Source organism: Lycium barbarum, chromosome 4 (assembly GCF_019175385.1).
Source record: "Lycium barbarum isolate Lr01 chromosome 4, ASM1917538v2, whole genome shotgun sequence".
Classification (NCBI taxonomy): Eukaryota; Viridiplantae; Streptophyta; class Magnoliopsida; order Solanales; family Solanaceae; genus Lycium; species Lycium barbarum.
The window spans coordinates 20286791-20310219 of record NC_083340.1 but is presented as its reverse complement, the minus strand read 5'-3'; the positions used below and the strand labels follow the sequence as shown (position 1 = coordinate 20310219).

At 37.4% G+C, this 23429-nt stretch overlaps 1 protein-coding gene across 4 annotated transcripts; it reads right to left on the bottom strand.

Moving 5' to 3' along the window:
- Positions 1-6497: 6497 nt before the first annotated feature.
- LOC132638257 (pectin acetylesterase 8-like) lies at positions 6498-10522 on the bottom strand. Of its 4 annotated transcripts, none has more exons than XM_060355209.1 (13): positions 10389-10522; positions 9092-9216; positions 8917-8999; positions 8678-8807; positions 8489-8568; positions 8312-8398; positions 7986-8110; positions 7815-7875; positions 7668-7721; positions 7480-7557; positions 7260-7365; positions 7017-7162; positions 6498-6883 (listed from the first exon to the last, which is right to left on the bottom strand). In XM_060355209.1, the coding sequence occupies exons 1-13, from the start codon at positions 10412-10414 to the stop codon at positions 6785-6787; spliced, it is 1200 nt and encodes a 399-aa protein (XP_060211192.1). In that variant the 5' UTR covers positions 10415-10522; the 3' UTR covers positions 6498-6784. The 4 variants fall into 4 exon arrangements, with proteins under 4 accessions (XP_060211192.1, XP_060211191.1, XP_060211190.1 ...); XM_060355208.1 differs by lacking the exon at positions 10389-10522 and adding an exon at positions 9677-9774; XM_060355207.1 differs by lacking the exon at positions 10389-10522 and adding an exon at positions 9642-9768.
- Between the last annotated feature and the right edge of the window lie 12907 nt (positions 10523-23429).

The window sequence follows — 23429 nt, the reverse complement described above, 5'->3', positions numbered from 1 at the left end:
TGTCAATGGAAGCAAGACAAATCCTCCTACCGATGCACCAGAAAATAATGACGTACGTAAGAAGTGGAAGCAAATTAATGCCAAGGCGGAGTTCATCCTGAAGAGGTCCATCTCTCCCAGTTTATTTGATCATATTATAAGGTGTAAATCAGCTCATGAAATATGGAGGACCCTTGATCGTTTGTTCAACAAGAAGGATGAAGCTCGGCTACAGATTTTGGAGAACGAATTGGCCAACACCATTCAAGGTAATCTTTCTATTGCTGAGTACTTCTTGAAGATTAAAAACTTATGTTTTGAAATATCTCTATTAAATTCGGACGAGGATATTGCTGTAGCACGAATGAGAAGAATTATCATTCGTGGTTTGAAGTCAGAATATGTTCCTTTTGTTACATCAATTCAAGGATGGGCTCAACAACCATCCTTGGAGGAATTTCAGAATTTGTTATCGTCACAGGAGTTATTAGCCAAACAGTTGGTTGGTGTATCTGTCAAAGAAGGTGAAGGAAATGCTCTTATAGCCGATAAGAGGAACTTTAAAGGAAAAGCAAGAGATAGGATACACTCCTGCTCCTCAGGTGATTCAAGCTCGTCTGGAAAGAAGGAAGAGTCTTCTAACAATTATGGTAAGAAGCCTCCCAAATGCTATTGGTGCGACAAAATATGACACATAAAAAGATATTACCGAGTCAAAGAGAGTAATATGGCACAAACTGAGAAAGCTACTGAAGAAGAAGAAGAAGACTGGGGAAAATGCTTTGTAGCTGAGACTCGAACAGTAGATGCCATGGCTTCCATCAATTTTGAAAAAGACTGGATTGTGGATTTAGGATGTGGGCACCATCTCACCGGGATGAATCTAAATTTTCCATCTTATGAAAATACAATGGTCGTGATGTCATTGGAGAAGGAAGGCTTTGTTGTCATCAACGAGAAGCAAAAGGAATCTATCACTCTCAACAGTGTCTTTCATGTTCCAGGTATGAGGAAAAATCTATTTTCAGTTGCAAATGCTGTAGATGCTGGAAGTTATCTATTATTTGGCCCACATGACGTGAAGTTCCTTCAAAATATCAAAGAACTCAAGGCAGATATCATTCATACCAGTAAGAGATTTAATGATTTATATGTCTTATCTGCCTCTAATTCACATATTGAGAAGATGAGCAGCAATGATAATACATATCTGTGGCATGCTAGACTTGGGCATCTTAGCATGGATAAATTAAAAGTTATGGTGAAATTCAATCTAGTAAAAGCATTACCAAAACTTAATCAACTTTGGCGGAGGAGAGATTTGTGAAGGATGTCAATATGAAAAGGCACATTGTCTTCCGTTAGACAGATCCTTGTCAAGATACAGTGCTTCTGTAGAACTAATTCACAGTGATTTGATGGGGCCAACAAGAACTTCTTCATTCTCTGGATATTCTTATTTGTTAATTCTCATTGATGATTTTACTAGATTCACTTGGGTTTACTTTGTGAGGCATAAGTCAGAAGTTTTCAGCGAGTTTATGGAGTGCAAAGAAACGGTTGAAGGTGAGCTCGGTTCTAGAATAAGGCGGTTGCGGACTGATAATGGTGGTGAGTTCACTTCTGAAGAATTTCTCTCTTTTTGTCGTCAGCATGGTATTAAAAGAGAACTCACTTGTGCTAATACACCACAACAAAATGGAATGGGAGAAAGAAAGATTCGACACTTAACCGAGACATGTAAAATTTGGCTTCATGCCAAAAAATTTCCTAGAGCCTTATGGGCTGAAGGTATGAAATGTGCAACATATGTGATTAACAGGATGCCGCTTTATCCAAACAACATGAAGTCACCCGATGAATTAATGCTTGGAGAAAGCCTAGCATCAAACACCTAAGAGTTTTTGGCTCTATCTGTTATGTTCATATCCCAAATTCTCAACGAAGCAAGTTGGATGCCAAGGCAAGGAAATGCATCTTTGTTGGATATGACGAAAGGAAAAATGGTTGGAAGTGCATGGACCAGAAAACTCATCGCTTCATTATTTCTCGTGATATCGTATTTGATGAAGTCTCCTCGTATTATAGAGCAGCTTCAGAAGGAGAGGGTTTTAAAATCTTTATTCCTAGAGTTCCAAGCCTACCCATCACAGGTGTTTCCTTGGATAGTACAGCTGCAGAGGACCTAGGAGAAAGGGGGAGCCCGGGAACTCAACAATATGAAGCTCAACAAGAAGATAATTCACGTGATTCACAAAGACCAAGAAGAACTATTGTTAAGCCAGCCCACTTCAGAGATGAAAATTTTGTTAGTACATATTCTTGCTTCTTTGCAGGACCAATTGACGATGAAGAACCTTCCTCGTTTGAAGAAGCTAAAGGAGTCAAAGAGTGGGAGCTTGCTATGAATGATGAAATGGAGGCTTTAATGAAAAATCAAACTTGGAGCCTTGTACCAAAGCCCAAAGACGTATAACCCATATCTTGCAAATGGGTTTACAAAATTAAAAGAAGAGCAGATGGCAGCATAAACAGATATAAAGCAAGGCTGGTTGCTCGAGGATTTTCTGAAAAGTATGGTGAAGACTACGAAGAAGCCTTAAGTCCGGTGGCTAAGATGATCTCAGTTCGAGTTGTATTAGCCATGGTAGCATCGTACGGTTGGAAATTATGGCAACTTAACGTGAAGAATGCCTTCTTGTACGGGGAACTTGACAAAGATATCTATTTGGATCAACCACTCGGGTATGTCTCTAACTTATATCCTGATTATGTCTGCAAGCTTAAGAAAGCACTTTATGGGCTCAAGCAGGCTCCACGAGCATGGTATGGCAAAATTGCACAATATCTACATTTTTGTGGATATGCTGCATCACATTCAGATCCTAGCTTGTTTGTTAAGAAACTCAGAGACTTGCATGTTGGTGTTCTGTTATATGTGGATGACATGATAATAACAGGAAACAATGATGATGAAGTTGCGAGGCTTCAAGAGGAGCTTGCCATAAGATTTGATATCAAGAAGCTGGGAGAGCTACATCATTTTCTTGGCTTAGAGGTGACAAACACGATTAAAGGGATCTTTGTTACCCAAAAAGGGTATGCCAAGAAGCTTGTTGACAGGTTTGGGATAAACAAAGCAAAAAGTTCTCTACTCATCTTGAGACTAGCACGAGGTTAAGGCGTGAAGAAAGCTCACTTCTTGCAGATCCCAAGCCTTTTCGAGCTCTTGTTGGAAGTCTTTTGTATTTGACTATTACAAGGCCAGATATTGCTTTTTCTGTTGGATATGTCAGCAGATTTATGCAATCACCAAGAAAGCCTCATTTGGAAACTATAAAGAGGATTCTGAAATACATCAACTCAACATCAAATATGGGCTTACTCTTCCAAAAAAAGAATGATTTGGTATTAATTGGATATACTGACGCCGATTTTGGTGGTGATCTGGATGATCGAAAATCTACGTCAGGCAATATTTTTTTTGTGGTGGAACAAGTGTTTCTTGGTGCAGCAAGAAGCAAGACTCAGTTTCTTTATCAACTACGGAGGCGGAATATAAAGCAGCAGCTCTTATTGCTCAAAAATGTGTATGGCTCCAAAGACTTGCTGAAGATTTGCATCTGTCTATATCTAAGCCAACTCTATTTTCGAAGACAATCAAAGTGCCATCAAGCTTGCAAACAATCCGGTATTCCATGCTAGAACTAAGCACATTGAGGTGGAACATCATTTCATCAGAGAAAAAGTTCTTGATGGAACTATAAATACTTTGGAAGTGCGAAGTCAGGAGAATATTGCTGATATCTTCACCAAGTCACTTCCTAAAGCTTCATTCGAGTTCTTTCACGACAAGCTTGGTCTAGTTCCAAAAATTCACTTTAAGGGGGGGGGGGGGTGTGAAATCATAACGTAGATTTTTTTTGGAACTACCAAAAATCCTAGATATTTAGTAATGATTGTAGAATAACCTAGTATAGTATCTTGGATAAATATCTTGAAGAGATTTCTAGATAGTCTAGAGTATTGCAAGAAGATAAGGTTTGCTAGATTTTTCTTATAGATGTATCTAGAAGAATGTCTAGAACCATCCTTAGACAAGTATAAATAGGAGTGGACTTTATCATTTGTAACCAAGTAATTCAAGAATGCCTTTCTTCCATAACCAAGTTCTCCTATCTAAAATTTTCTTTCTCCTTTCCAAAGCTTCCTCTTCTTTAGTTGAATCTTCAATCTTAATAACGATCTTAGGCTAGCAAAAGGTTTCTTCGATTTACTTTTCTTCTGCTATATTTCTCTACAAGCTTTATTTACTAGATGGTGAATGAAAACACTTGGTTTGTTGTATTTTTAAACGGTTCGCTGTGGTTCGGAAGATCGGTTGCAAATTTGCCTCATGTTTGGCTTTGAGTGTTTTGAAGCACCTTCTAGTGTTGTAGTAATAAAATTGCATTTTTATTTTACTTTAAGAAAAAAAAGTGGGTTGTGATGGTCTCTCGTTAGTTATTGTCCTCTTGTTTCACCCAGCAGGGGGTGATCTTTTGCTGATGATGCAATATCCTGGATCTAAGGACATATCTTTGTCACTTGTTATGTTTACTTGTTAGTCGTTACATATATTGTGTTCTGTTATGCCGTATCATAGTGTTGTTTCGGTCCTCGCTGGTTTTAAAAATAATCAAGGACTAATCCTTTCTGGTTCTTTCCATTTTTATATATCTTTTCTTAGTAAAGCCAATTGGACATCGTTGACCAACTTTCTCATGCTTTACTTAAATACCCTTATGAGGTTGTCCCGCTAATCGTTATTTCCTCTTCTTTTACATGTACAATTCTCCGGAACAAAATGGAATCTTCATAAAAGACTCTCGCTGTTGCATAGTCTTTGCTACCATTACACAGGGAATCCGTGTCTTTTTTTTTTCCAGCAACCTTTGTCACTCCCTCGCGATGCATCCTAACAGAAAGAATAGGAAGGGAGAAATCTAGAGCCCGCATCCACTTGTTCACTCGCTTTTTGCACAGACTATTGCATTTTTAGATCGTCCTATGATTAGCTAACTGTTTTGCTTTCTAATTTGCGAATTTTGTACTTGATTCTTAACATTGTTAGCCTTAGAACACCTAAAAGAAGAGGGGGTAACAGAATATTCTTATGAGTCACTTACAATCTCAAATGAGGTCAATTTGAATTAGGAGCAATCTGAAAACGGAATTTGATTTATTTCCTTCACTTGAAAGCAATGGAAATTTAGTCTCTGGAAAGTTAAAACTCTGAATGTTGATTCAATTGGCAAACATTTTTTTTAAGTACTTTCTTGCTGCCTATTTTTAAAAACAAGTTAAAAACTTTTTAAATAGTCACGTAATTTTCTTTACAAGTTGACAAAAGGAAATGATCTTCTTTTAAGTCTTTGTTGTTTTTTTGAAAAATGTCTTTCGACTTTAAGATGGTTAATCTTACCTTCTTGAATAGGAAAACCTTTTTATTAATTATAAGTCGCAACTTTCTCAATTCATCTTGAGGTTAATAAGCGTTTCCTAAATTAACTATTCGCCTATTTGACGCCTTAAGGCAAATATTTTGTTTTTGATTAATTCACCTAAGTTTGACCAGTTAACCGTAGTTAATGGATCTTAAATGATGCTTAACCCCTTTCCTTTATGATAATTAAAAACCCTTAACCAGAATCACATTAGTTAAGTAGATCATTAATTAGAGTTAATTTTCAGCATTTATTTAGTTAAAATAGGTGTCCTAATTCACCTTTTTAAAATAATTAAATGGTGATTCCTTAATCTAAATAATTTAGGAATCACCAATATGGTGTACTCTACTTTGACTCACTTAAAATGGGGTATAACACCTATTACAAGTTAGGGATAAGATCTGCGTATACTCTACCCTCCCCAGACCCCACCTGGTAGAATTTTACCGTGCATGTTGTTGTTGTTCTGGTGCACAATAGAGCAGTTTAAACGTATTTGGTTCAGAGGGCTAATGACCCTTTTTTTAAAGATGTTTCCATCTAATGAACTCTACCTATGGATTGTATATTTTATTCTTTTCTTTAGATTTTATATTATAATGGAGACTTCTGTTGCACAATAGAGTAATACAAGCGTGTCTAGTTGAGAATTATAGTCTCATGCGGTCAAATTACCTAGTTTTACTCTAATTCTATGACCAAAAATATTATTCACACTCAACTATATCATCTATCTGTTGATGTGTATATCAAAACTTCATTAATCACTTCTGAAATATCATTGAAAGTAAATACTCAACAATGAAGAGAGACGAAATTATTGATGGTTTTTGTAGAAAAGAATTAATGAGTTATTTTTCCAAAAGGTAAAATGTAAATTGAATATGTCTTCTATGGCCATGAAGGTGCATTAGTATTTAAATCTTATAGATTTCTCTCTTCTTCTTTATTGGGATCACTATAACTTGTTTCAAAAGTATGAGATGTACTAACCGATCACAAGAGAGATGAAAGAGGAAAGAAGAGGACTGAAAGCAAAGAGGATAAATATTTTTCATTCACAATAAAAGAAATCAATACCCTCATCCTTCTAATTATAGTTACAACCACAACATTGGATTTTACAATCTCTTAACTTAGCTTAGTCAACAAGACTAAATTGAAATACATTAAAACTTGGCTAAAAATATAACAGGACATAAGTGTAAAACATAAAAACCTTCTTTGCTCCAAATATCAGCTACTCGTCAACAACTACGTACCATCAAATAAGCAGCAGGGACAACATCTACAAGCTTATTCATTATTGAATTTTACTAACTTAACATACAATCTCTAGCACAAGGGTATGGGTCTATATATTGATGAAACCCTGCTCTCTCAAAGTACCAATCCGCAACAGCTTCATTGATTGTCTACACAAATAAATGTTGCAAGATTTTTTTTTTTAATGAACTCATCATAACTAAAATGGTAGGCACATGATAAAATTCAAAATCAAAAATGTGTGTATTCAAACACTATATGGATATAACAAACAAATATTACCTTATGAAGTAGCCTTGGAGAGCTAGCGCTGAACCAATACGACGGTCTAAGAATGCTACCATGAGAATAGCAAGACGTGAGAAAACAACCCCTTGTAAAAGATAGGGGTAGTCCCTTGAATGTCTTCAAGAACTCCACTCCAAAGGCTAAATTAAAAGAAAAAAACAAATTAAAGGAGAAGAAGAGCCAGTGAACATGTGTAATTGGAAGGTATACATTAGTTAATCAAAGAGAAATGCTAACCTTGAACAATTATACGTTGGCCAAATGTGCAATTATTTATGCGCTTGCTGCAATCCTTCCAGGCATGTTGAGGATCAAGATATGGAGGAATCAAAATGTTATTAATCTGGAGTGAAGAGCGTAGAATAATTAGAATGAATTATTTTAGGTTTACAGAAGCTAAAGAAAGAAAAGAATAACATTCTCAAAACTAAAAGAAATTAGCATTTGTCTCCTTGACCTGCCAGGTGTCATAGACAGAATTGATTATGAAAAGTGGAGTCTGAACGTATGGAACGATATTCTCAGGGAAAAAGCACTGCACCATATATCATTGATTAGGAAAAATAATGTTATAATTAGAGGTCAATATTTATTCTCCTGCATAAATAAAGAAATCATTTTTGCTTCCAAAGCTTAAACTCTTACCAGACTTGGTTCCATTACAGACGTGCAGGCTGACGGCAAATTCTTAGCAGATCCCTGAAAATGAGAGAGAAAAAGCTATTATAGTAAAGCAAAAGATTTAAATTGTATCTACTTCTTAAGCATACCAAAATTTCTAATGTGACTCACATGTAGGTTAACAATTCTCCTATACATCTCTTCAATATATGAAGCACCAGAGGCTGTCTTCCTGCATAAATTGTGAAACGTGCCCAGAGGTTTGAGACAGTAATAAAGTTAATAGAAGAGTAGAGTATCATTTTCTTGAGATCACATAATGTGAAAATAAGAAAAGCTCACCCATTGATGAAGAAACCAGCATCTGCGATGCACTTTACTGTGGCATCATTCGGCAAGTGGGATTTGAACTTGTCGCAGTTTAAGATTGTTGCCAACCCTCCGGCTGAAGTTCCGCATAGAATTGCCTGACATTGCATTTTGGTATTCAAGATTAATTAGTAGAGTAAGGTAGAATATAAGTGACGTATAATTTATACTCTATAATGCTTTTTGTAACTAGAAATTGCGTTAAATTACCACACGAGAAATTACAGCTCAAAGAAAAGAACAAAAACACTGAAGGATGGACATAGAGCTCCATCCAGTTACCAAAAATAGGATCTTACGTTTTCAGCATTTTTCATTCCTTTGCTCTGTAGATCTTCCATAATAGCCTTAAATATTCTTGCCCCTCTAAAAAACAGCTTCTTATCCTAATGTAGATTTATCACCAAGTTAAATCATCAGTGATATTAATTATGAGTATAGATGAGAGACATATGTAGTATTTACTAATTTCTTACAGGGTCAACTTGTTCAACATCACCCATGAAAGATGAACCATCACAATACTTCACCCTCACCCTGTTCCAATTGTAAAACTCTACCAAATTCCAACATTGTTTGCAGTTAGAAGAATTGGGTAAAAATTATGCACACAGAGAAAAAGTTACATACTGCGTTTGAATTAACGAAATATATATGAGCTTCACCTGGATTTTTTTCGGAAGTATTATGAAGTATCCCATTAAAAGAACTTCGTTGTTCCATCCTTTTGGTAGAGCCTAAGTCCTTAGTTGAATGATCAAAGCAGTCTGGGATAGAGTTGCACCAACCGCCTCCCTATAAATATGAAATTTCTCCGGAGTTGGTAAAAGTTTAACTTGGTGTCTTAGTTATGCTAAATATGAAAATTTTAAAACGACCAAGAAGAATTAATCAAGCAACTAACATCCAAGTAGACAATCCAGCTACGAACTCCGCTACCATGTCCTCTATCTAGATGATAGGCTGGTGGACTTCCATCTAGGCATACTGTCAACGATTCAAAAACAATACAAATACATATGATTTTCTTTTCTGTTACAAATTCAGGAAGATAATATTTATGTATAACTAAAAAGTACCTGCGCCTTGGGCAGTTGCGCTTTCGAGTATTGTGATATTGACATATAGCTCATCTGCGCCGCTGAGAACAGTTGGACACAATACTTGTAGACATGCTAGCAAAGCCAACAAATGTGTTGTCTTCCTACAACAAACAAAAAGAAGTCTAATTACACAAGGCATTGCCCAGTTCTAGTTAAAACAAGAAGAAGAGAAAAAACAGTACAACTAATTATAAATGAATCGAAAAGAAACAGATACAAAGACGAAACATGGAATGAGGATTACATGTTGTTAACAGCAAGAAACTTTTTCTAGCTTCTTAAAAAGGCTGAGATAAAGAGAATGAAAGGAGGTTTTTAGAGAGGGAGAAAACAAACAATGCTTATGAGGATACAAGTAGAGGTGAATTTCATGAGAGTGAACTGCTTGTTTTTTCTTTTCCTCAGAAACTCTTCTATTACTTTTATGTGCAAAGGTAGATTTGAGGTGCTAATTGAACAATTGTGCATTACTGGAAATATGAAATTGAAGAGCCACAATTTTTCATTTTTCATTTAAAATCCATACATAGTAAAGAAGTAATCAATGATAAGAAAAGCTACGTCAGGCAAAATTCAATAGGAGCAACATATCTTCTTGTTTCTTCAATTAACGTTTTAAGTACATGTTCCATCAAAATGATATAAAAGGGTCAACCTATTGATGTTTTATTGAAACAATTAATTATCCTAGCTAGAAGGACCACCCTGTGTAAATTATTTTCGTTTCTATCAAGAAATTCTTTAATTGAGGAACCTTCTATTAACTGATGATTAGGACTCATAAATTGACTCTATGTACATTTTAGGCAATCATTTTTTGTGAATTGAAGAATTACACGTGTATGCTTTAAATGAAAGTTCCAGAATAATTCTATATGATGATTTATTGTGAATAGATGAAATTGTGTAGGCAAAAGTTTAAATAGGTGATTAAACTAAAATAAATAATGAAAAAAAAATGTTATCTAATCTACAAGAAACATTTAGTAATAATGCATATATATGTGATCGAGCATGCACATATTTGTAAAAGGATGCACATATTTACATAACGTAATGAAACTTAGAAATATACTAAAATATGTTCCAAAAAAAGATTAATATCATTGTTAAGTTAGACATTTTTGTTATCTGGCTGGGTCCGGACTAATTCAAACAATGAATTTTTCTTTCAAAGAAAAGAAAGAGATGGAAAAACATCAATATGTACATAAACAAATTCATTCATAACAATAACCAAAAGGAAAAAATGCATAATTAAATTACCCCTTACATTTGTATAAGAGAAAGAGAGTTCATCTGTGAACTTGAAGCACCAGAAGTGAGGCTTGAGAGGGAGAAAAAATAATGGTTGGGGGTTAGACAAGTTGAGGTGAATGAGTTTGCCTGAATTTGGCTCTATTTATTATAGTCTCCAATCTCCATCACTTATTTATTTCTTTTCTTCTATCTTTGAACAAATTCACATGGATTAGTCTTCATATTTGGTCGTAGAAATTAAAAGTTTCCACAATCGTCTTCTTTTATTGGCAGTGAAAATTAACTCCCTTTGCTACTTTTATCTTCTTCAAACAATTCACATGGGTTAGTCTTGATTCATTAATCGTTTTAGGTATATGGCCTATTCAAATTCTTTAAAAAAGGTCATCCTATATATGTACTATTACTACATATATTAGATATTCATGTTTTTGGCAACGACATCATGAACCGCTTATTCCAGAATTAAGGACCAGTCTATGTAATTAATGGTGCTAGTATATCAATAAATGTATCACTTAAAAAAAATACTGATTTAGTTTTACCATTGAAATTTGAAATCAATGATCTTAGTTAAGGAGATATTACCGATGGGATAACAACAAAATTAGATAATCTGCAATCATGTTTAGTGATGGAACTAGGCAGCTTAGCCGACGAAAAATATTTCGCAACTAATTTCAATTTTCTTATAGTAGATATGCACATGCATAAAAAATAATAAGTATGTAATTGTATTTTACTGGCAAAATGGAATTTCAACCTCTTCATATCTTTATTTAAAAACTAGAGAAGTTATCCACGCTTCACGCGATTATAACAAATATTGGTTAATCGAAATGACCAGCAAACAAATACGAATTTAGAATTATCTTTTTATTTTATTAGAAAGAAAAATATGCTTACCAACGTATATTTGAATCAATTTATACATTTGGGTTAACTCATACAGTAATTCATACATACAATTGTTATAAAGATGTAAAGAAGATTAAAAAATAAAATGTTAAATGAATAAAATTGAGTAATTTTCATCTTAAAAGTTAAAAGTACTAATTACAATACAAATAAGAATATTTAAATTATGATTTGTCTTTTTTTAAGAAGATAGAAATTCATGCAAATGAAATTTTAATTTTTTGATTAGCATTAAAAATTCTTCTTAGACGACAAACTTTATTATATCTGGGAGAACACAAGAGCAAAGAGCTTTCCTAGTTTCTCATTCTTCCTTTGAAACATACTCCTTCTGTTTCAAAATAAGTGTCATCTTAATTGTCCCAAAATAAGTATCACCTTAGACTTTCAAGAGAAAAATGGGCAAGTGTTACCAACTACGCCCTCAACATTAGAGAAGTATTCCTCTTTAATATTGCTCAATTTTCAAATCCAACTCAACATAAGTGTCACCTTAGCAAAAAAAAAAAAAAAATTGTCCCAAAATAAGTATCACCTTAGGAAATCAAAATATACCCTTGAAAGGCTTGAAGAAAACTCATGGATAAGCGAGAGCATACAAATATTTTTGTTAGATGCTTTCACTATGTCTTCGTTAGCTTTTTTTTTTTTTTTTTTTTCTAATGAAAATCCAATATTCATTAATCAAACATCTTTTTACGATTCTACCATAAACTACTACATCAACAAAATTAACTTATTATCACTTGTAAAAACACTAACCGTAAGACATCATGTTTAATTTATTCTTTTAATGTTTAGTGTTCATAAGTTATAATGTCATCTTAAGCACTTGAAAATAAAAAATTCAAATGAAACGAATCACTTGTAAAAACACTAACCGTAAGACATCATGTTTAATTTATACTTTTAATGTTTAGTGTTCATAAGTTAAAATCTCATCTTAAGCACTTGAAAATAAAAAATTCATACGAAACAACTCCTCCATCTTACTGTCAGAAAGATAAGGTCACGTTGGACATTGACTTTAACAATAGAAAATTAATAGAAGTATCTATCATGCAAATGACATCATTAAACTCTTCAAAATTGATTTTTTGAAGAAATCTCTTAATTATACACTTTATACTAAAGATAAAAGTGTTAGAAAATTAGAATACTATTGGTATTCTACTGCTCCAACTTGAGAAACAAAACCACTGTAAGTGACAACTTAATAAAATAATTTTTTAAAATAGGCAGTACACTAATGAAAGCTTTAAGGAATTATGCTTCAACCGCTATTTCCTTCCCTTTCACCATTTCAGTTGTGCTGCTTGTTTGTGGCTTCAATTCAGTGACAATCAAATCTATCATATTCTCAACAGGGCCTCAGAACTCAACTTGCATAACCTACACAAATCATCCATACCAATCAACGTTCACAAATTGATATCCTTTTACTAGTTATTGAACTAAAGAAACAAAATTCAGTAACATTTAGAATACAAACAGATATAATGATTTTTTGAAGGTAGAAACCGCTTTGTAATTTATACTCTAACTTCTTATATAATGATTCAACATTTAGTAGTACATTTAGCCAACTTGAATGCCTTGAACCAAGGTAATTCGTTCCAGACATCTAGGAAAGAAGAAAATAATAAATTCCATTGGGTTGAGGGCCAATTGTTGTTGTTGTTTTTTTTAAAAAAAAAAAAAAAAAAAAAATACTACAACAATAACAACATACCCTATATAGTCCCACAAGTGCGATATGGGGAGGGTGACGTGTAAATAGACCTTACCCCTACCTTTGTGGGGTAAAGAAGTTGATACTGATAGACCCTCTTGGCTCAAGAAAATCGTTTTCCAAAAAAAGGTTTGAAAGAAATACAGGAGTCAAAAGCTATGATGAAAATATTGAAGAATATAGAAAAAAGTAGTGATCCCGAATTGAATTATGTTTATTAGAAAACTTTGTCTAAGGTATTTTTGCCCCTACTTTCTATTAGTGGGAGAAATCTTAACATACAAATGCTAATTTGTTATAAAGTTATTACTATCTAACCTGTAAGTGAAGAATGAACAAATGAATAGGTGCAGAGATATACCACCAGATTGAATCACCAAAATTATGCCTTGATTAACAATGCAAGCTAATATAGTTTTTATAACTATCTGCAACTAAGTTTAGTCTAACATTCAGATGGCCACAAAAATATTTACAAAAGGTCAAAAATCTAAGTTGGATGTAGCCTAGGACTATTTTAGAATTCAATTACATTGTAAAAGCACTTATACTATGAAAAGCAAGAGACAATAATATTTAGAAGTGATTTTTTACATGCTCCAAGTAAGAATAATACTTAAAACTACATCACTATTAACATGTATCACCAAGTACCATTTATAGAATTCCATTAAAATGAAAATTTGAGCACCATCCATTCTGTTGCAGTCCCCCTCCCTAAGGTGCGCAGACTCTTCGTTTTCTATGCCGCACCCATCTCCATACGGCATGGGTGCAGATGCGGGATACATCTCGGATACGGTCAATCAACTTTGGCTAATTTGACTGGAGTCTGTGGATTTTTTATTTTTTTTTGTTGTGGGGCGGGGGAAGGTAAAACCGATTAAAGACATACCTTCAATATTATAGTCCTTTTGTCTCATGAACGCATGTTTCAGGCCAAACAGAGAGAAACCAAGAATTCAAGGGGTCGTATTCTTTATTGCTCTATATTTATGATTTTTAATTTTCTTAGCTGAATCCCCGCATCATATCCCTACCTGCATCTGCACCCGTGAATCTTAAAATTTAGATTTAGCATGAATTCGACACTCGAGTCCGTACCCGTATCGGATACCCGCACCTGAGTCTAAGCAATTTATCCCCCTCTACCTCCCTTGGTACATAGGACACAACCTCAAAATTCCTGATTTCCAATGTCCTACTACTTAATACATTTAATCATTATAAAGAAATCATGTAATGACAATAACTGATGAGTCGTGAAATTACGCGATATTCGATGCTAATTCCTTATGTTTTTGTGACTCTTTAAGCACTTTTGTTGTTACTTTTTGTGTTTTTATGTTGTTTTGTAGGAAAAGATGCCCGGAGAGCATAACGGAGCAAAACGGGCCAAAATAGAGCAAAAATAGAACAAATTCATGTTTTCTGGCAGCATATGCTAATAGCACATGCTGCAGCACTTTGTGCATGCAGCATGTGCGAGTAGCACATGGCGCAGCACTTTGTGCATGCAGCATGTACGAGTAGCACATGGCGCAGCACTTTGTGCATGCAGCATGTTCAACATGCGAGTAGCACATGGTGCAGCACTTGCTGACAGAGAAATTGGCACCATGTGCTACGGTTTTGGCACAACATGCGATTAGCATGTTGAACATGCGAATAGCACATGGTGCAGCATGTTGTGCAAGAGGGTATTATGGTCCAAATTTTGTTCCCGTTTTTGGTATAATATAAATACTCTTTTAGGGTTTGTAATAGATTATCTTTGGCAGTTTTTCATCAAGTTTGGAGACTAGTTTTTACACCACACTTTGGGGTTAAAGATTTGAAGATTTGGTTGAGTATTTCTTAAACCTTTAATTCATTTCTTCAATTCCTTGCTTTGTATTGTATATCTAAGTGTGTAGCTTTCTATTCCATAACTTGAATCTCGTTTATGAAAGTATTCTTAATTAAAGTTTGGTTTGAAACTTTTGTTATGCTTATGTATTGAATGATTCTTATTGCTATTGAAGTGGGTATTTGTTGATTTAATTAATCTCGTTCTTGAATGTTTCCAAAGGGATTAGCTAACCCTAGGACTCACCCATTTACTTAGATTGAGCTTGGAAAAGGAAATCTAGGTTGGGAAAGATTAATTAACAAGAATTTGGGTCATTAAACTCATCTAATAACTTGAGCTCGGAAGAGGATAGTTACTTGAGGTTAAATTGATTGTGCCTAATATCACACTCTAAGGCTTGGAAAAGCTTAGAGTGAAATTCATTGATTTGGTTGGAAGACTTTCAATGAGATTTTAGATATCATTATCTGTTGACGTAAACCCGTTCTTAGTTGAAAAATTGTGAAATACATTGGATCGTTACTTGAGTGTAATTTGTTTTGTATCCAAACTTGTGGCCATTGATCATTTTACTTGCTTTCTAGGTTAGTTTACATTTCCGCATTAGTCATAATTTTCTCAAAAACCCAAAATATTATCCATCGTTTAGCTTTAGCGTAGTTGGTGAAAGTTCCTTACTTTCTTAATCGCCTAGCATATTGTTCCCTGTGGGATCGACCCCGACTCATAGTTGGGTAAATATATTGCATACGACCGTGTACACTTTCTCTTTGAGGAGTGTATTTGGACGTTATCAAAAATGGCACCGTTGTCGGGGAACAATTTGGCGTATTTGGGTTAGTTTGGGATTTAAGCTTACTTGTTTTTGTCCAAACTTGTGAATATTTGTGTAGTTGTTTTCTTTTGATTTATTTTATTTTTATAAAAACATAATAATAAAAAAAATGGCATCATATAATGAAAATTGGTCGGATGGTAGTTGTTCATACTTTGATGACCCTTATCTTTATTGTGGAGGACCACACTCATGGCAAAACTGTCTGAATTCTCCTGGGGCGGATTGTGCGCACAATCCCAAACCTATGAGTGGAGTATTTGTGATAGGTGTGGTGGTCAAAATGGTCATTGGGATAATTGTGCTTATTTGTCCTCCCCTTCCCCGAACCCCTACTATGACTATTCTAGTTTTGATTTTGATGATAGTAGGGATATGGAAGTGGAAGAAGCCTCAAATGCTCAAAATGAGAGGATAATGCTCATGTTGGAGACCATCCTTGAAAAAGTGGAAAAACAGGACTTAGCGGTTAAGGACTTGAGGCAACCACTTGATGACTTGAGGCAAGCAATTAATTGCAATGACAAAGCTATTCACACCTTGGAGGATCAAATGAAATCATTGGTTCATACTCATAATGCTCAACAACTTGTGGGTGTTGAAAGTAGGCAAGAAAGTGGCCAAAACATGAATGTCTCCAAGGGTGGATTTTTACAAGCTTTGAATGACTCTCACAATGAAGAAAATCTTGACAAACTGGAAATTTTGAGCCAAGATTGGCTAATGAATCAAGCTCAACAACTTGAAGCCTATGGAAATCACCGTGAAGGCATTTCATGGATGATGGAAGAATTTCTAAAAGTACATGTTGAGCAAAGTCAAGAATTGGAGCTACTTGAAATTGATATCCGGAAATTGGAGGCCGAATTGAATGCAAAGATTGAAGCATGTAATGCTCAATATCAAAGGGCCATGGATTATAATTTTGAGTTGGTTTCCAATGTAGATGTCACAACCCGGCTAAGGTCCGCGACGGGTACCCGTGCTAACCACCGAGCACCACTCGTGTTACTACTCCTTAGCCTCTTTGTCAATCGATTATCCACTTCATAGTTAATTTATAAGAAAAACATTTTCATTTGGAAACAAAAGTACTGTATATACTTGAGCCCTATAGGCTAGCAAAATAATACATATATGTACATGCATGCAAAATGACCATTACCTGAGACTATACAACCCACATCGAGTATCTACGAGCCTCTATGAACTGACACATATACAACTGTACACAAAAGATTGTCATAGGCACCTCCGGAGCAATGGAGGGCTTTTAATCGGCTGGCAACTCTAGGAATCTGGAGCAACGTCTCCTCCCTGCCTACCTATGGGCATGAACATAGCGTCCAAAGAAAAAGGACGTCAGTACGAACATTGTACTGAGTATGAGAGGCATAAACAATGAAGAAAGACAGTGATAATATAATGTGAACATCAATATGAAACATCTGAATCTGAATGGCAATCATAAAAGAAGTATTGCATGTTGTCTTACTCATACTCATCATAATCTCATATATGCATAATATGCAAGCTGCCCGTCCATATCGGAACGGTGTGATAATCAATAACATTAGCCCGCGTCCAGGCCTCCCGCGTCCGGGGTACCATCTCATGCCGCCCACTAGTGGTGTCTGCCCATGCCCGAAGGTCATGGTGTCTCCGTATAGATGCCCGCCTTGGCGGTGATTGCCCGGCCAACTAGGCACGGTGTAAAATGCTCATGACATGCTCAATGCAAAATACTCATAATAATATGCTCATCATAAATTACTTATCTTATCCTAATGCGTATATAAGACTCATGATAAACTTTACCATATCGGGGTGACGTAAGGTCGTGATTCCCCGGTTACGTTATGGAGCCATTATGGACATTCTGCCTCACCTTGAAAGGGCTAGTACATAAGGTGAGTGTAGGCAAGGAATAACATCCTCACATCAAATAGCTTAATCCACATAGACATTCATAGGCATAAGCCTCTAACTTCTTAGAAGGTGAGAGCTCATGAAAAGAATAGGAATTCAAGCTAAGAGATTCATGCCATTAGAAGGAAGGACTAGCCTCACATACCTTTGTCGTTTAGCTAAGCTATCGGTCTCTCATTCACCTCCGATGTTACGCCGTCACCTTCATTAAAGAATGCGAGGTACATTAGCTAAATAACTATGAGAACGCGTCGTTATTTCTAGAAAAAAAATTGGGCAGCACTTCCTTTGTTTATACTACTTTTCCCATGTTCTATATCAACTCCCAACCTTCCCAATGCTACTCACAATATCACAATCAACAATCATCATCTATGTGCATTTAGCAACATCCACCATTTCTCTCCAATTTCATCACATTTATGGTTATAGGTTCGATATCGTATTTTCCCACGAATCACATTTATCTCAGGGTTTACAAGTCATTTATAACCTATTCATACTCACAACACCCTATAATCCATGATTAAATTCAACTACTAACCAAACATGACACTATTCACTCTTGAATGACCCATTTGCTATGCTTCTCTACAAGTCGAGTACCTTAACCTTCCAATATCTTAAACCACATGTAATAGTCATGAAACTTACCTTGGATGATGGTTGGACAAGCCTTGAGTGGAGTTTTCCCTTCTAGCACCAAAACCCTACTTTCCCTCTTTGGATTTCCTTGAGGAAGATGAACCTTACTTGGGTTTCATACACTTTGATTCATGGATTTGATGTTGTTAATCTTGGTTTCCCTTGATTTTTCTTGTGGATGAAAGTTTGGAGAGGGTTCCAGAGGTTTTAGGACTAAAATGGTGGAAAACAATGAGTTAGAAACGAAATTGGGTCTATATATAATTGTCCAGAAGATTCTGGACTGGCACAACATGCGACACCATGTGCGAGTCGCATGTCGAACATGCGAGTCGCATGTTGTGTCGCAGGTCTTGCCAGTCGATCGGTTCTCACTGGCACAACATGCGACACCATGTGCGAGTCGCATGTCGAACATGCGAGTCGCATGTTGTGTCACAGGTCTTGCCAGTCGATCGGTTCTTACTGGCACAACATGCGACACCAAGTGCGAGTCGCATGTCATGCCAGAACGTGATGAACTGTCTGTCGTAAAATGGTCATAACTTTTGATCCCGATATGATGTGAGGGCTCACGACCTATGGTTGGAAATATCTTTCAATTATCTACAGCTTGCATACTGTGGTGGTGTTCCCAAATTCCGACGTAAAAATGGAGTTTTGACCCCTACAAACCAGATCTTCCGAAAGTGTTTCCTTAACTCGCCCTTTTTGGATGGCTTATGCCCATATTTGGCTTATGGGTCCTTCTTGAAACTTACTTGGTACTTCATTACCAACATAAGGGGAATTATAATTCTTCTCCTAAATATCATTAAGACATCACTAGTTCGGTACTCGAAATTGTCCTTCGCCAGTTGATCCACTGTGCGCGAACGAAAATTTTCCGGGGTGTAACATTCTCCCCCCCTTGGGAACATTCGTCCTCGAATGTTAAACGCTCGGGAATTCTACGAAAATTTCGCCAGAGTTTCCCCTGTACTATGGCACTACTAACCTGTCACAACAACCCATAATATCATCGCCTCACAGGGCTACATCACAATAGCAACATATTTGTGGCCACACACGACCAAAATCATAAAAATTAGTGCATACATACCTTATCTCGTTGGCGTTTCGTCTTGGATTTCTCCTGGGGGTTGGAATAAGTGGGGATACTTTGACTTCATGCTCTCTTCCGCTTCCCAAGTCATTTCTTCCCGGTTGTTGTTCCGCCACAGGACCTTAACGGAAGCTACCTCTTTGTTTCGAAGCTTTCGCACTTGTCTATCTAAGATGGAAATAGGCACTTCTTCATAAGTTAACTTTTCCGCTATTTGCACATCATCTATCGGGACAATCTTTGTGAGATCTCCAACACACTTGCGGAGCATTGAAACATGAAAGACTGGATGGATTGATTCAAGCTCTGAAGGCAACTCTAGTTCATAGGCTACCTGTAACACCTTGCTGATGATTTTGTAGGGTCCGATATACCTCGGACTTAGCTTCCCTTTCTTGCCAAATCTCATCACCCCCTTCATTGGCGACACTTTCAAGAACACCCAATCATGAATCTGAAACTCCAAATCTCGTCGGCGGTTGTCCGCATAGGACTTTTGGCGACTTTGGGCTGTCAACAACCGATCTCGAATCACCTTGACCTTTTCTATTGCTTGCTGGACCAATTCAGGGCCCACTAATTGTGCTTCTCCTACTTCGAACCATCCGATTGGAGATCTACATTTCCTTCCATATAACGCTTCGTATGGAGCCATTTGTATACTAGAATGATAGCTGTTGTTATATGAAAATTCAATGAGGGGTAAATGATCATCCCAGCTTCCACCAAAATCTAACACACACGCCCGGAGCATATCTTCTAAGGTTTGAATGGTACGCTCGGCTTGCCCATCGGTCTGTGGATGAAATGCTGTGCTAAATTTCACTTGCGTGCCCAAACCTTCTTGAAAAGACTTCCAGAACTTAGCTGTAAAATGTGCTCCCCTGTCTGTGATAATAGACAATGGTATGCCATGGAGCCGCACGATTTCCTTAAGATATAGCCTTGCATAGTCTTCTGCTGCGTACGTTGTTTTGATTGGAAGGAAATGGGTTGCTTTCGTCAATCAATCCACGATCACCCATATCGAATCATACTTACCCCGAGAGCGAGGTAATCCCACAATGAAATCCATGTTGATCACTTCCCATTTCCAAGTAGGTATTTCTATAGCCTGCAATAAGCCTCCTGGCTTCTGATGCTCAACTTTCACTTGCTGGCAATTTGGGCATTGAGCTACGAATTCCGCTATATCTTTTTTCATACCATCCCACCAATACATTATATTTAGATCATGATACATTTTGGTCGCACCTGGGTGGATAGAATACCGAGTACAATGTGCTTCTCCTAAGATTCGTCGGCGCAGGTCCGCCACATTTGGCACGTATAATCTCCCTCGGTATCTGAGAACCCCATCACTAGAAACTTCAAACGAAGAATTTTCTTTTCCGTAAGATACGTCTCTATAATGACATAACTGAGGATCATCGCGTTGCCGTTCTTTCACTTCCATAACCAAGGATGAAACTGTATAATCTTTGATACTAGTACCTGCCTCACCCCCATCAAGCACACACACTCCAAGATTAGCCAACCGATGTATTTCTTGAACCATTTCTCTCCTTTCCGGAGGGACTTCGCATAGACTGCCCATCGATCGGCGGCTAAGTGCATCGGCTACTACATTGGCCTTCCCGGGGTGGCACAAAATGTCAACATCATAATCTTTTAATAGTTCTAACCACCGCCTCTGTCGCAGATTCAATTCCTTTTGCTTGAAAATATACTGGAGACTTTTATGATCTGTATAGATATCCACGTGCACACCATACAAGTAATGTCTCCACATCTTTAAGGCATGAATGACTGCAACCAATTCGAGATCATGTGTGGGGTAATTCTTTTCATGCTTCCGCAATTGTCTCGATGCGTATGCAATAACCTTATTATGCTGCATCAACACACATCCTAACCCGACACCCGAAGCATCGCAATACACCACGTAACCATCTGATCCTTCTGGAAGTGTTAAAACTGGAGCTGAGGTTAACCTGTCTTTCAACTCTTGGAAACTACGCTCACAAGCGTCGTTCCACTGGAATTTAGCCGCCTTCTGGGTTAGTTTAGTCAATGGGGCTGAGATAGATGAAAATCCCTCTACAAATCTCCTATAATATCTAGCCAAACCCAGGAAACTACGAACTTCTGTGGGCGTCGTAGGCCTTGGCCAAGTTTTCACCGCTTCAATCTTTTGAGTATCAACTCGAATACCATCATCGGAAATAACATGGCCTAGAAATGTCACCGAATTTAGCCAAAACTCGCACTTTGAAAATTTCGCATATAATTCCCGGGCTCGAAGAATGCCTAGAACAATCCTCAAATGATCTGCATGTTCCGATTCCGTGCGAGAATACACCAGAATATCATCAATAAATACGATCACAAACAGATCCAAGAGAGGCCTGAATATGTTGTTCATCAAATTCATAAATACAGCCGGAGCATTAGTCAACCCGAATGACATCACTCGAAATTCATAGTGGCCATATCTCGTTCTGAAAGCCGTTTTAGGAATATCCGCCTCTCTAACTCTCACCTGATGGTAGCCCGACCTCAGATCTATCTTGGAAAACCACTTGGCACCCTGCAATTGATCGAACAAATCATCAATCCTTGGGAGAGGATATCTGTTCTTTATCGTCACCTTGCTCAATTGCCTATAGTCAATAAACATTCGTAGCGAGCCGTCTTTCTTTCTCACAAACAAGACCGGCGCTCCCCACGGTGATGAACTGGGTCTAATGAATCCCTTCTCGAGCAAGTCCTTCAACTGTGCCTTTAGTTCTTTCAATTCTGCCGGAGCCATCCGATACGGAGTTATAGAAATAGGCTCTGTGTCCAGCAACACATCAATAGCGAACTCAATTTCTCTTTTTGGTGGAAGACCTGGAAGTTCATCCGAAAATACGTCTGGAAATTCGTTCACCACCGGAACTGACTGAAAAGTTGGCGGCTCTGTCGCAGTGTCATGTACCCGAACTAAATGATAAATACAGCCCTTTGCTATCATTTTCCTCACCTTGAGGTAGGAAATAAACCTACCCTTCGGCGATGCTGCATTACCCTTCCATTCAAGCACGGGCTCTCCCGGAAATTGGAATCGAACCATTTTTGTCCGGCAATCAACATTTGCATAACACGATGCCAACCAATCCATACCCATGATTATATCGAAGTCAACCATCTCTAGCTCAATCAAATCAGCTTGGGTCTGACGATCACATATCACAATAATACAATTTCTGTATACCCGTCTTGCTATCACGGGTTCACCAACCGGAGTGAGTACCTCAAAGGGTTTAATGGACTCGGGTTTCACCCCAACACAGCCGGCAACATATGGAATAATATAAGAAAATGTAGATCCTGGATCTATCAACGCATACACCTTACGGGAGAATATAGACAATATACCTGTGACAACATCTGGGGAAGACTCAAGATCCTGTCGCCCCGCTAGAGCATATACACGAGGCTGAGCAGCACTTGAAGTGGATACTCCCCCTCTACCCCTGCCTCTACCTGCTGTCATCTGGGGAGTCGGTGTTCTCTGGCGTGCTGATGAAGAACCCGCTGCTGAACCTGTGGGCTGAGTCCCAGCCCTATCTCTCGCTGAGGGGCAGTCCCTCATCATGTGACCGACTTGCCCGCAGGTATAGCAAGCATCCGACCCTAGGCGACACTGTCCCGAATGCAACCTACCGCACTGATTACACCGCGGTACTGGGGGCCTCTGCTGACTCTGATCTCTCCTGGACTGAGAATCTGAGGCTCTCGAACTCTATCCCTGTCCCGGCTGAAAAGAACGATCGAACCTCCTTTCTGAGAATCTGGGGGGCGCACTAGTCGCGGACTGACCTGAGTGCCTGGGATGTGTCTGTCTCGGTCCCCCTCTATACTCACTGCTCTCTCCCATAGATCTAGCCCTCTTACCCTGTCTTCTGTCACCATCACGATCACCTTCTTGCTGTCGTTGTCGGTCCTCGAGATTCTGGGCATGGGCCTGTATCCGGGAAATATCCATCCCGTCTT